Source organism: Mobula birostris, chromosome 2 (genome assembly GCF_030028105.1).
Source record: "Mobula birostris isolate sMobBir1 chromosome 2, sMobBir1.hap1, whole genome shotgun sequence".
In the NCBI taxonomy this organism is placed as follows: domain Eukaryota; kingdom Metazoa; phylum Chordata; class Chondrichthyes; order Myliobatiformes; family Myliobatidae; genus Mobula; species Mobula birostris.
In genome coordinates this window covers 228,726,680-228,741,067 of record NC_092371.1, presented here as the reverse complement: position 1 = coordinate 228,741,067, position 14,388 = coordinate 228,726,680, and the positions used below count along the sequence as shown (strand labels likewise).

The following is a 14,388-nucleotide window of genomic DNA, read 5'->3' as shown; positions in this document are numbered from 1 at the left end:
ATAGTTCTGTAGAATGTTACAGGATAAATTGTCCCTGGGGTATTTAATGAAACACTCTCCTGAGGTCAGCTTTCATCTGATGTGACCCAACACTGGAGGGCATCATGCCAAGTTTAGGTTTTATTTTATTCCCTTCCACACATACTTGTTCATGCATAGGAATGGTTACTTATGGTCTCAGTTGTATTGCAATGTTCACCAGATTTCTGGATGTTAATTCCCCTTCTTGTCTTTAATTGTACATGCACTTATTAATTTGATGGCAGTTTCCCTTTGTTATCAGTATTGGCATCCCCTGGATACATCTAAATTTATGCCTGGGGTTCTGAATAATTACACAAGTCTGTTTTGAGAGAAACCAGCACTTGAGATTCATGAATGTATTAAAGAAGTACAAACCAAATTAGAACAGTTTACGCCTGAAGACAGAGGTGACCCTTGGCCTTAATTTGAGAGACTCCATAAAATGGATCAAAGCAAATTTGATCCATGTGCATTTGCTCTGCTGATTTGATACCAAATGCCTAACTGCTATCTTCCTTTTATCCTCTAGCAGAAGTTCAATATTTACCCTTGGGGAAGAAATTGGCTCTTGTAACTTCTGAGAACCAATTTCATTTTGCACATTCTCACCTGACCCCGCTCAAAAGTGTGCCAGCTTCCAAAATGGTAGCAGGTGACTTCCAAGAGTTCAAGCGTGAAACTATAACAGGCGTCATACTTCTTGAAGAAACAAATCACAGAATACACATTATAAGATCCAGTCACAAAATGCTGCAGGAACTTAGCATGTCAGGCAACATCCGAGGAGAGGAATAAACAGTCTCAGACTGAAACATCAACTGTATATGCCATAGGTGCTGTCTGACCTGCTGAGTTTCTCCAGCATTGTGTGTGTGTTGCTCTGGATTCCCAGCATCTGCAGAATCTCTTGACTTTATAAGATCCAGTCGTGGTCATTTTTGTTTAGTCTTCTGGAAAACCCCATCCAGAGCTTTGAGGTAATATCCAGGCCTACAGTTGCCAAGACAACATATTTTATAAGCAGAACTAAACCCCCTCAAATTAACAGATAAAGTCAAAATCAAGATCAGGTTTAATATCACCAGCAAACGTTGGGAAATTTGTTAACTTTATAGCACGAATAAAATGCAATACATGATAACATAGAAAAAACAGAGAATTGTAGTGTAAATATGTATATCAAAAAGTTAAATTAAATAAGCTGTGCAAACACAGAAATAAAAATGTAGTCAGGTAGTGTTCATGATTTCAATATCCGTTCAGAAATTGGATGGCAGAGGGAAAGAAGCTGCTCCTGATTTGCTGAGCGTGTGCCTTCAGGCTTCTGTACCCCCTTCTTGATGGAAACAATGACAAAAGGGCATACCTTGGGTGATGGGAGTCCTTAATGGTGGACGCCAACTATTTGAGGCACCGCTCCTTGAAGATGTCTTGGATACTGCAGTGGCTCATACTCATGATGAAGCTGACTAATTTTGCAACTCTCTGCAGCTTACTACAATCCTGTGCAGTAGCTACTCCATACCAGACAGTGATACAGCCTGTCAGAGTGCTCTCCAATGTACATCTGTAGAAACTTCCAAGTGTTTTAGGTGACATTCCAAATCTCCTCAAACCCTGCATCAATATGTTGGGATAAAGTCAATTTTCTTGTCAACACAGTCATTGATAACATTTAAAATTACCCTTGAGGGCTGAAAGACTTTATTAAGAGGTAGGCAGAACAAATTCATGAATTAAGATCCACATTATTTCCCTTACCTTCCAGTCAAGATGGTGGCAGCGAACAATGCTTCTTCGGACGACATCTTGCAGATAGTCCACAAAACTGTCTATTTCACTTCTTCCACACCTCTTTTTATTTTAAATGTGTTTCTGGTACTGTTAGAGCCTGCGATTTACGGGCTGAAGATCGATCAAGTGATCTACTGCTTTGCTGGCTTCGAGAAAATTTCAGGAAGCGAGTGGCCTCAAGGCAAAGAAACTTAGAGAGGGGGCATGAGACCATGATTGGCTCCATTTTTTGCCAGTTAAAGTGTTGAAGAAGATTGAAACATCAAGGTGATTGCAGAAGGCGAGCGAGTGTTCAGTACTAACTACCTGCCTCTTGCTTGCTACTGCTGGATAAGATGTCTGAGTGTAATGGCCTCTCATTCACTGTTGCCAGAGAAGATCTCTGTGAGTGACATATCTCTTGCTTGCTCCTGAGGGAAGGCCTTTTGAGTGGTCTCTCTCTCCCCTGATGATCTCAGAGGATGTTACCGAAGTTCTTCAATTTATGGTTTGGACTGTGGACTGTAGTTCAAATTAGACTCTTTCAGTTTTACATTTTTTTTTTGGCTTGTGCCTGCGTGCGAGTCTGTGCATGCGTGTCTGTGCGTCTGCGTGCGTCCGCGATGATGTCTTTTTCTTGGCTTTTACAAGGCGCGGAGTGAGAGAGAGAGAGAGAGAGAGAGACTGTGTGGCGCGCCACTCCTCACACAGACATTTTCATAGCATGTTCCCTTTATTTTACGAGGTCAAGTTGCGATCTTGACACTCAACCTACCACGGATGGAAAGCGTACTCGGGAGCGGACCTGACTAGTTTTGAACCCGGGAACCTCCGCTCTCGGGTCCGGCAGCGATGTCGTTGCGCCACCAGCCGGCTCCGGTTTTACATTGTTATGCTCTGTGTTTTCTTGTTGCTGCTTGCATGACTTGTAGGTTTTTTTTGTGTGGTGGGGGATTGGGGTTTGATATTCTTGTTACAGTTCATACGATTTTTTTTGTGTCGGGGAGTTGATGATCATGTTGCCATTTACATGATTTGTTTTTTTTTGTGCCTGGGGCAGGGTGATGTTTTTCTTTGAATGGCTTCCATAGTTTTATTTGTTTTGTGGCTATCTGGATAGGGCAAATCTCAGAGTTGTATACTGCATACATACTTCAATAATAAATGTACAGTTGAACCTTTGAACTTCTGTCTTAATAAGGCCTTGAGATGCCTCATAAGCATTAACATCTTTTGTCTATTTTATCAGAAAAAAAGTATGCAGAGAGAATTTAGTGTTTGTATAGGGGTATTTAATGGCCAATGCTACAACAGTAATAGGGCTCAAGAGGTTCTGCAAACCTGAAGCAACACACAAAACATTCTGGAGAAACTCGGCAGGTCAGGCAGCATTTATGTAGGGGAATAAACTGCCGATATTTTGGGCCAAAGCCTTTCATCAGGACTTGAAAGGAAAGGTGTAAGATTGTAGTGAGAGTGGAAGGAATACAGGATGGCAGGTGATAAGTGAAACCAGGTGAAGGGGAAGATGGATAGATGAAGCACAAGGGAGGCCTATTTGGACCAAATATAACTTATGCTTAAAACTATTTGTTCTAATGTCTTAATTATACAAATAGCAGAAAATTTACCCCTCCATAGTCACCCAAACAAGTTGCCTTATTTGATCCATCTGCAAAACTTCCACTATCACTTAACATGATCTTACAATGCTGAAATGAATCATCTTGCCCCTGACTAATTTTATAATCCTACAGGAAATTACTATCGGTTTTATACATTGATTTGTCATCAGAATTATTTCATTATCCTGCTGAACTTATGTTCAGTGTTTTTTATATATTTGTTAATTAACAATTACTGAAAGAACCACAATATCTAAGACACAGGAGAGTATTTCAAGAAAATCAGATCCATTTGATAGGCTAATATCTCACGTATTTATTATTGTCAGCAATACATGATTTCTTCCAGAATTGAAGGAATCACAATATTGATTTAATATATCAACCCCAAAGGCAAAATATATCATGAAAAACCAGGAGAAATTCATGAAACGCTTCAATACGAGCCCTTACATAAAAAGAAAATCCAGAGGTATACAGATTGTCTATGGCAGAACACAGACTGAAATTCCACCTCTTATAATACAGTGTTATAGATACAGAAACATGGTATTTCATTTAAAATAGTCAATTTCTGGTAAATATAATGAATAATTAATGAGGTGGCACTGAAAAGACTAAAAGTTAATTTAAATAGTCATTCATTCATTAGAGAGGAACGTCATTCTAGATTTTGTACTGTACGCTTTTAGTTGCACACAGTGGTCAGTTTGTTCTTACAAATATTCAATTAGAAGTCATGGGCTAAGTGTGAGAGGGGAAAAGTTTAGGGAGAACATGAGGAGATATTTCTTCACTCAGAGCATAGTGGGAGCGTGGAACGAGATGCCAGCGCAAGTGGTGCTTGTGAGCTCGATTTCAACGTTTGAGAGAAGTTTGGATAGGTACATGGATGGCAGGGGCATGGGGCGCTATGGTCCAGGTGTAGACATATAGGAGTAGGCAGTTTAAATGGTTCAGCACAGACTAGATGGGCGGAAGGGCCTGTTTCTATGTTGTACTTCTCTATGATTCTATTAAAAATATCCAAATAATAATGTTATGTACAGTAATTGAAATTTACTTTGAAGACAAAATACAGTAACATACTTCCAAGACTTAAGGCAGTGCATAATCAAATTTTGCTCAGTCCATAACCAAGGGATGTCATAGTCATGAGTCGCATTTTAATAGATATCAGTATTTTCAGTCATCGTTTATTTTACCCTTTGATCACTGAGTCCTGCAATATGGACAGTGATTGATCTCTTCAGGATTCCGAACAACATTCAACATCAGCCAATTTACTTGTATGACCTTCAGTGAACCTCCAAAACTCCCTTTCTTAACATTTCTGAAGACACTCCAAAAATTTTGATTAACTGTGAAGAGATTTCTATGTGAATATTTTGTCTGTTTATTACTTTTGTTGTTGTTCTTAATTTAGTCCAGTGGTAAAGTTTATGTAGACCTGACCACTTGCCCCTCTTGTGACTCAAACTAAGAATTTCTTGGACAGAGATAAATATCCATCATCTCATTTGATTATCAAGTCACTTTCTAGTAGAAACAAGTTCTCACTACCAACTATAGCAAAATTATAAAAGTAATATTTTAATTCCAATTACTTTTAACATTATTTGTTGACATTAATTTGGTGCGGCAGCTCTTCTCAATTATAATAATTACCATATCCGAGAATTCAAATAAATTTAATCACATGAACACTTTTGCTTAATTATAAAGAGAATAATTTAACTGGCTAGGAATTGAAACTGTTGGGTCTTCCGGTGAATAAACTATTGTGTTAGCTTTGTCTTGTGTTCATTCCTTTCAGCAGGATATATTTTCTTCACTGTGAATGTTTTCAGCTAGCTAGAAGGATAATTCTATTTGGGTTCCATGACTGAAAACTGCTTCCAAGTTATTATACAGTTAGCTGAACAATAGTTTACACACGTTCTCCTTTTTGCCCAAGGTACTGATCAGTGGCTGGGTGTTGGCATCTGATTTATTTTTCACCATGCCCTGCAGTGGTGGCATTATGTCCCTTGAATTAATCTCAGCAAGAGATATACAGCATGTTTTTGAGATTCACAGAAGCATCATTGATCACATTTTTACTTTTCCTTTTCTATATATTGTAATTCAAGATGCAATAGTACGTACTTCCAGCATCCTCTGTGACTTTCTACCATCAAGCAGGAGACTCCAGTGCACAAAAGCAAGGATGGTAAACAATCTCTTCCCTCAGGCCAGTAGGCTTCTGAACTCCCTGCCGCATCGCATTCGAAGTGTCACTGGTTAACCTGTTCCGTACTTTACATATTTAATCTATGCACTTTAGTTTGTTAATTATGTGTGACTCATCTGTAGACTTTATCCTTACCTTGTGTGGTATGTGTACTACTGTGCCTTACACTGTGGTAAGGAGAAACATTGTCTAGTTTCTATATACAGTACAATATAGGGTTATAGTCATTATATACATGTATAGAGTTAAATAACAATAAACTTGACTTTTGTATTGTGTATTTGACTCACAAGAATGAAAATTTGACTCAATGCACTTTATACTAATGTACTACTTTAATTAAAATTCAAAAAGAATTCTATTCCCTCCAAATGGTCAAACAACAAATGCCACTGCTGGATGTGTTTAATGCATGCATGACATTCGGCCTCATAAACACAAGAGATTCTGCCGATGTTGGCTGTTCAGGACAACACACTCAAAATGCTGAAAGAACTCAGTGAGACAGGCAGCATTTATTGATGGGAATAAAGAATCGACATTTTGGGCTGAGACCCTGCACCAGGACTGGAAAGGAATGGGAGGTGGGGGTTAGATGCTAGAATAAGAAGGCTGGGAAGGGAAGAGAAGTAGTACAAGCTGGCAGGTGAGAGGTTAGATCAGGTGAAGGGGACTATCGGTGAGTGGGGGGGAAGGGCAAAGAAGTAAGAAGCTGGGAGGGGATAGGTAGAAGAAATAAAGGGCTGCAGAAGAAAGAATCTAATAGGAGAGGAGAGTGGACTACAGAAGAAAGGGAAGATGGAGGGGCAGTAGAGGTAGATGATGGAGAGGTGGCATGATTCATATCAACATTGAATGGCTTTGTTAATTAAAAGTCGAAGTTTTACAGTTGGACCGTCGACCTGTAAAACAACTTGCTTGGGTGACCATAGAGGGGTAGGGGGGTAATGTCTGCAAGACAATCAGTCTTCCTCTGGTACTCCACCTGCTTCACTTTTTCCCTTGGTTCACTGTCTTCCTCTCAGATTCCTTCTTCTCCAGCTCTTTACCTCTTCCACCTATCACCTCCCAGCTTCTCACTTTATCCCCTCTTCCCTGCCAACCATCTTCCCTCTCACGAAGTTTCACCCATCATCTGCCAGTTTGTACTCCTTCCCACCCCCCATCTTCTTATTCTATCTTCTTTCCCTTTTCCTTCTGGTCTGCATGAAGGGTTAGGCCTGAAACATCAACTGCTTATTCCCCTGACTTGCTGAGTTCCTCCAGCAATTTGTTCACAATATTCAGGCTCATGATATTCAGGCTCTCATTTTTGCATGTTAGACACAATGAAAGGAACAATCATTCCCTTTGTCTAGCACTATATGGAATGGACATCTCATGCATCTATTACAAGACTATTACTCATATATGCTTTTCCAATTTTGACCATTACTCTGCTGGCATTGTCTATATGGGATAGAATCCTCTTTCTAAATCTCTCAACCTCTTTCCTATTTTGAGTTGTACCTCAGATCCTATCTCTTAAAATTATTATTAGTTTTCATTTGGTGCTGTGGATCCCTGCCTGTGAGTAGATTTTTTTTCATAACCAATGCTGCAATTAGAGACCTGGTTGAAGTGGATATTAGTGAAACAGCATTCTAGTTTACTCTTGCAGGAATTATAAATATGAGCTGGCTATTCATGATTATTAACTTATCTAATTGCACATGTTTGAGATATAGTCTCCAATATTAATAAAAGGTTGAAAAAAGCAATCTTAACTTGTAGGTCATTCACATATAATGGCAGAGAAGGAAGTTATTTGGCCTATCCAGTGTGCATTAATCCCATTCCGCTGTTTCTTATTTCCCATTCTCTATCTCACTAGCTCATCAATGTCACCATTGAAGACATTTTCACAAAACAGTCTCTCAAAAAGGAACACCCATCATTAAGGACCCTCGGCACCCAGTAAATGCCCTCTTCTCATTGCTACCATCAACAAGGAGGTGCAAGAGAACTGAAGACACACACTCAACGTTTTAGAAACAATTTCTTTCCCTCTACCATCAGATTTCTGAATGGACAATGAACCCATGAATACTACCTCACTATTATTTTTGGTCTCTTTTAGCAATACCTCCTTCGTGTATTTGTGTATTTTGTGTTATTTGAGACTCCTCCCCTCCACTAGCCTGCAGGTCACCCTTGGGCAAGGTGTAGCACCTGCTTAGCCCCCCGATTAGGGTCACGTGAAGCCAAGGGAGGAGATGATGGATGGTCGTATGAGCAGATGGTGCATATCACAAATTCTGGTTATGCGACCACTGTCTCCAGACAGACAATCTCTAAAGAGCTTTGATAACGGCTGGGGCCACCCATTTGAAAAGAGACCTTCCAGAAGGCAATGGCAAACTACTTTTGTGGAAAGATTTGTCAAGAACAATTATGGTCATGGGACCATGATCATCTATGTCATATAACATGGCACATAATTATGAAGTGTGTATATATATTTATCTTCTATAATTTACCATATATTTTATGTCTTGCACTGTACGGCTGCCACAAAACTGGGCTGCTGGCGGTGGTGGTGGAGACAGAAACGATAGGGTCTTTTAAGAGACTCCTGGATAGGTAGATGGAGCTTAGAAAAATAGAGGGCTATGGGTAAGCCTAGGTAGTTCTAAGGTAGGGACATGTTCAGCACAGCATTGTGAGCTGAAGGGCCTGTATTGTGCTGTAGGTTTTCTATGTTTCTACGTTTCTTCTAAAACAGCAAATTTCATGACAGATGTGAGTGATAATAAATCTAATTCTGATTCGGAATATTTTGCGACTAACGTTAACTGGGGGTAATTTACAGGAGGCAATGAACCTTCCTGCGTATCTGAAGCATGTGGGAGGAAACCAGGGCACCAAGCAGAATCCCACACAGGCATGAGGAGAATGTGCAGATTGTATACTGACGGTGTCTGGATTGAGCTTGGGTCCCTGGAACTCTACGACCACAGCATTAACTGCCGTGAGCTGTACCACCCGAGGGAAACACACACCATGAGCTGCTCACGGCTCAGTTCGTTTCAGACTTGCTGAACCATATACATAAGTCTGAAATGACATGTAGATCTTTACTATGGGGTCTCTGGCCCAGTGGCTAAAGATAATTACAGCTAAATGCTTCCATTATTCGACTTTATTTTACTTTAATGCTTCAGATTACTTTAAATGGTTCAATGCATTTAATTATGTTTATTTTTAATTTATTTTGAATGCTTTTAATGTTTAAATTATTAAATCTATTTGTCTAATTTTTTTAAGTATCTCCAACTGTCAGTCCAATGCCATTGATATCCTCAGCTTGTTAGTGGAGTTAGTAGGCACGATGGTGTGTGATTCCCACAGTGGCTAAATCCAACACTATCTGACCCAATTATTTTTTAAGTGAATTTTTAAGTGTAAATTTGAATGAAGTTAAAAAAAAATTAAACCTTCAATGCAAGACTGATATTTTCTTTTAATTCCAACAGCTATTCATCAACTTTATTTTTAACTCCTATTTAGACTAAATCAAATATTAGGAAATTTCATTGCAAATTAAGAGCAAATGTATCAGTAGATATAACAGGAACTTATGCCAATTTTTGATACTGCCATCTCCTGTTAAGAGGGTGGATGGACAGACTAATTGTGTTTATGTCAGTCCCAGTTCCCTTAAGAAGGTTCCTCACTTTGCTTAGGCCGATGAAAGTGATCCCACAGAGGACTAATAATTTATATTACCAAACAGGACTGACCCAATTTAGAGCCAGTAACTTGCAGATTTTCTTTACTTTTATAAGACATAAGGAAATCTCAAAAATAAAGACAAGGTTTTAAATTCTATCTAAAACCCATTGAAAAATGCCCAAACTTGTAAGCGATGCTTTATCCACTATTGGGATGGCCTTTCAATTGAAACAAGTCTGCATTATTGTTCTTACTCCGAATTTCTTTCAACCAACACAGTATGTCGGGCATTACATTCACTTTGAATGTCAATATAAGAGTATAGCTGGAGCTCCTCTTTGGCAAGCACTTAGTGTCTTAATCTTCTCCATGATTTAAATTCATGTAAAGTAACATTTAGCCTGCTGTAGCAAATCTCTTGAAATTTGATCAGCAGGTGCATTTGCACCTTTTGGCAAATGAACAACTATAAGCCTTAAATTCTCAGCCACAAATTCTAAAATGGAACAAATGTGTAACACATTGCAAAAGCCCTGTCTGCCTCTTTCATTCTTTAGTTCATTAGCTCTGGAAATTAAAACCTGCCTCTAACTTGCCCCTTACATACACTTTCGCATTACCCTGATGAATAAACTGCCAAAACCTTATGGGCCAATTGGAACTCTTCACTAAAATTTGCACTTACAAGCAAATTTTATCTTATGTATAATGTCAGCTGAACTTCTCCAACTTCTGTTATAAAAAATATATTCTCCAGTCGCTCTTTTCCTGTTAAACGTATCTTGTTGCCAATATCAAATGCTCCTTCCTTCCCTGTGGATTCCAAAGAGCTGTATCCATCTGTTTTGGAGGATTGGATTGGGCAGGATAACTCCAGCAATTGGAAAGCTTTGTCCTTTGTAACATATTGCCATTTCACATCTGAGCAAATCAGAAATCACCTCCCAATGCAAATGACACAGACTAGTAATCTGAACCCAAACAGAATACTTAGAGTTCTTTGGAAAAGAGTACAAATAGCTTGCCAGTGGTTACAGTCAGGGTTCTTCTGATTCACAATTTGTTCTGTATTGACATTGTGCTACCAAATTTATTTAAAGTTCTGATCTTCGAAAAGCCATTTCTGTTCAACTGCCTTCTGTACCTTCTATCTTAATAGATTGCTAAAACTGACAAAAACCTTTCATATCTTATTTTCATCCATTCAAGACCAGGGTTATCTTACTGAATTCTAGCCACAGAACCCTGGTGTAGGGCCCAGAACATAATTTCTCTCTGGACTCACACTCAGGCACCATAACGCTGATGCTCCAGCACTTACACTAGAGGATGACAAGGCAATTTATTTGCAAGTATAATAATATCTATAAGATCTCTGTACAAAAACAAAGAGATTCAGATATAAATTTGCACTAATGGTGAGAAGTTTCAGGTCAGTTGTGCTTTCCATATGGCTTTGAAATTACAAAACAATTCAGCAAAAATCAAAATCATTGAGTGCAAACACTGTTAACATCCAGACGATTCTGTTACGCATTTTCTTTAGAAAAAAGCAAATGACTTAATAAAAATCTATAGCACCTGAAGAGATTAGCAGCCAATGAAAGTATAACTAATATCACATTGGCTCTTGAATCTTTCTGAGTTTGGTGTTACTTTCATTGGACTTAAGGTGGAGCAAAGCAATATTCAAACCACTCACTGCATTAATTGCATTGAAGTCAAATGCAATTACCTGTATTAAAACAATGCTTGCTTTTAAGATTTTTGTTGGCATTCGGTTATAAGAGCACCAGTTCTCCTTAAGCCATGGACTTCCAGACTCCACACATCTTTCCCTCATGTGCTTCTTCAGCAATTGCCCAAAACTGGTCTGTGAAATTTGTCCACAAAAGGTACCACATGCTTGAAAAATAATTAAAGCCACGCTGATTACTCTATTCTTTTCTTCTAAAATCATCGCAGATTATAAAAATACAGTTGCCGAAGTGAGGTTGCTTCCAAAGGTCCATGCACTGTCAGACGAGATGCACCAAAGCTTTCTAAAAGTCAAGCCTGACTAAATAACAGAGTGCATCTGCTCTGTATGAAGCCTTCAAGCCAGCAGTTAATCACAACAGTACTTTTGAATGCTGAAGGGCGATTAGTACCACAAAAACAATCTGTTTTCCAACAATTTCTACTTTAGAACTAATGCTTCAGTGCATATTGTCAACACTTCTGTCACATTGAAAATTTGGATGAGCACCTTTACTGCCCGTTGGCATTTGTGTCATAGAATGACAATTATTGGAAATGCTTCACAATCTGTACATCCTACAGTACATTGCCTTGGTTCTCTGAAAGGGCCACCATGACTACAACAATATCCAGAGTACACAGACAGAAGCCACAACAACTGATGCAGGCAAAAAAGTATTCTGAAAAAAAAATTAACAAGACATAAAAATGTAAATCTTCTGGACATTATGTAGACAGATACCATTCTTCAATACAAAGAGGATTGAATTGAATAGGTTACAGAAGTGCAGAAGTGTTGTACTTTACAAGCAATTGAAAAACATTTTTAACCAACACATCCTGGAATTTCCAAAAGTCCTGCAAAAGCTACAGCAGACAAGGGAGCTGAAAATGCAGGTGTGTGGTTGCAATTTAATGCTATAGCACCACAGATTTGATAGAAGGAATTAGATATTTCAGTTTTCCAGTCCTAAATAAGGTTGAGTTCCACTCAAACTGATCATCATTCCTGTTCTTTTGCAATTGCCATCAGTAGTAAATTGCTTTGTTCTTCACAGTGCTCTCCATGTTTACAGCTCTGCAGATGGAGGCAGACCAGGAGGACCAGCACAAAATGTGCAGAATAACTTTCCATGTAAACTTTGTTATCTATTCACCTAGTGTCCTGGAGCTCTGACCTTCCTCTTTGATTTGCTACTCTGCTTGTGGTGATCTTGGCTCACAGCAGGGCTTTGAAGAGATGATAAGGCATTTGACATCGGCCCATATCCATTGGGAGCATCAAGGAAAACACACTGGAAGAAGCGCAAAGGAGCTGTAGAGACAAAATGACACTAAAATGTCCATAGAGTGACAGAATTATATACAGTGCTTCATATTGAAAATACAGTTGATAATATGTTTATGACTATGTGCATTGTGCCACATAGAGTAATTTTGGTTTAGTCTAAAACATCCTCCTTTGGCACAATTTCTAATAAATGCTTCTGAAACAAAAAAAAAACAAAATTTGTAATTTGCAGGAATATATTCATTAAAGTACACATTGAGTTATTTAATGTTTTAGGAATGAACTGCTTGCTGATTTACACCAACATAATAACAACAACAATTTAATTCAAAGGACGACGCTCTCATTTTTTCCTTAATCAGCTGGAATTGCAATTAGGAAAAGATTGAGAATGAACTTGGGAAGACAAAGTGGCTGCCTACTGAGTAAAATTTTTTGGTGACTTGGGCAATGGAATCAGGAAACAGTTTTACATGCCAGACTGTTTGAGAGTAAATGCACAGTTGATGAGACTTTGTAATACATCTCCACAAAAACATTAGTGTTTGGTACACTGTTAAAGAAATGGATGGAAACAGGCAGTCCTGAGTGTTTCTGGCTCACGTGAAGGGTTCCTGCACTTCACAGCTGAATTGAGGGTTAGGAACATTACAATTAAACTAGATAAATCCTAACAGTCTACCACCGTATACGGTACACGTGATTCATTTGGAAGGAAGTAGTGGGCTTGATGTAGCTGGGAAAAAAAAACAAGCAAATTCTCTCAATGCTCAGTGTGCAAACTCAAGCTTCAAATTTAAATACTTCATAACTGCAAATTTCCTCCAAGTGGCTCATGCTTCATCAGTGCAATATGAGAGAAGACATATGTTAATTCATGCATGAAAGCACTGAATACTATCAGTTTAAAATAAAAGCTATAAACTGTTTTAAAGATACAATGGCATAATTTGTTGTCAATACCTGACTGATTGGGTACCCTTTATGTATTTTCTATTAACTTTGAATGGCAATTAGTGCAAAAGTTATCTCCTATCCATGAATGTTCATTACGGAGCGAGACTTTTATGTGTAATTGTACCAAAAGTATAAATGCAACATGACTCAAAAGTGAACGTAGCACTTGTAGCATGACATAGTTATTGGTGTACTTGATAAGATTGAGTGTAAAGTTCCATACCTTTTTGGAATAATATCATGAAGCTCCAAGGAATTGCAAATATAAAAATGTGAGCTTTATTCAATAGAGCTTCATATTAATTTTGTCAGCTGAGTAAATTTTATCTAGGATCTATTGCTGAAAATTATTAAGTCAGTCACTTAATTCTGAAAGTAAATGCATTTAAATGTATTCAACTGAGCAAACATTTAGAAATAAAACACACAAAATGATGGAGGAACTCAGCACGTCAGGCAGTATCTATGAAACATTCAGAGGTGGCAGCCAAGGAAGAATTTAGTGTTACTTGTTGGTGCATAATATAATATATTAGACCAGAAGCAGTAGTATGTCCAATTAATAAGACCCTCCACATAATTAAGTCCTTCACTCAAAGGTTCACCTTGTATCAGTCATGATATTGACTGATGCTGTAAATTTCAAACAAACATGTGATATTATTACATTAGATTAGATTAGATTCAACTTCATTGTCATTGTGCCGAGTACAGATACGAAGCCAATGAAATGCAGTTAGCATTATCCATGCTGCATTAGGCCCTCTTCAAAGCTGTTGTAGGAGCAAACTGTGATGTCTCTCAGAGGAACCCCATCAATCTGATTCACCAAGAAGCTCATTTATCTCACTTCATTCTCCTACCAGAAACCTATGCCAGGGGTAATTGCGAGATGTGGGAGGAAACTGGGGAACCCACGTGAAATCAAGGACACAAAGGAAAAACTTTCAAATCCCACACAGAAAATCTGATTTTCTCCACATAGATGCTGCTCGACCTCGTGCATGTCTCCATTATTTTCCTTTTTTACT

General features: G+C 38.4%; 1 protein-coding gene across 1 annotated transcript in view; it reads right to left on the bottom strand.

Annotated features, from left to right (window-relative positions):
• Window positions 1-3,726: 3,726 nt before the first annotated feature.
• Window positions 3,727-14,388, bottom strand: part of trdn (triadin) — a 559,007-nt gene continuing 548,345 nt past the window's right edge. Inside the window, exon 59 of the mRNA XM_072251580.1 lies at window positions 3,727-12,424. Coding sequence (XP_072107681.1) covers window positions 12,267-12,424 — 158 coding nt within the window. The 3' untranslated portion in view covers window positions 3,727-12,266. The remainder of the gene's footprint in view (window positions 12,425-14,388) is intronic.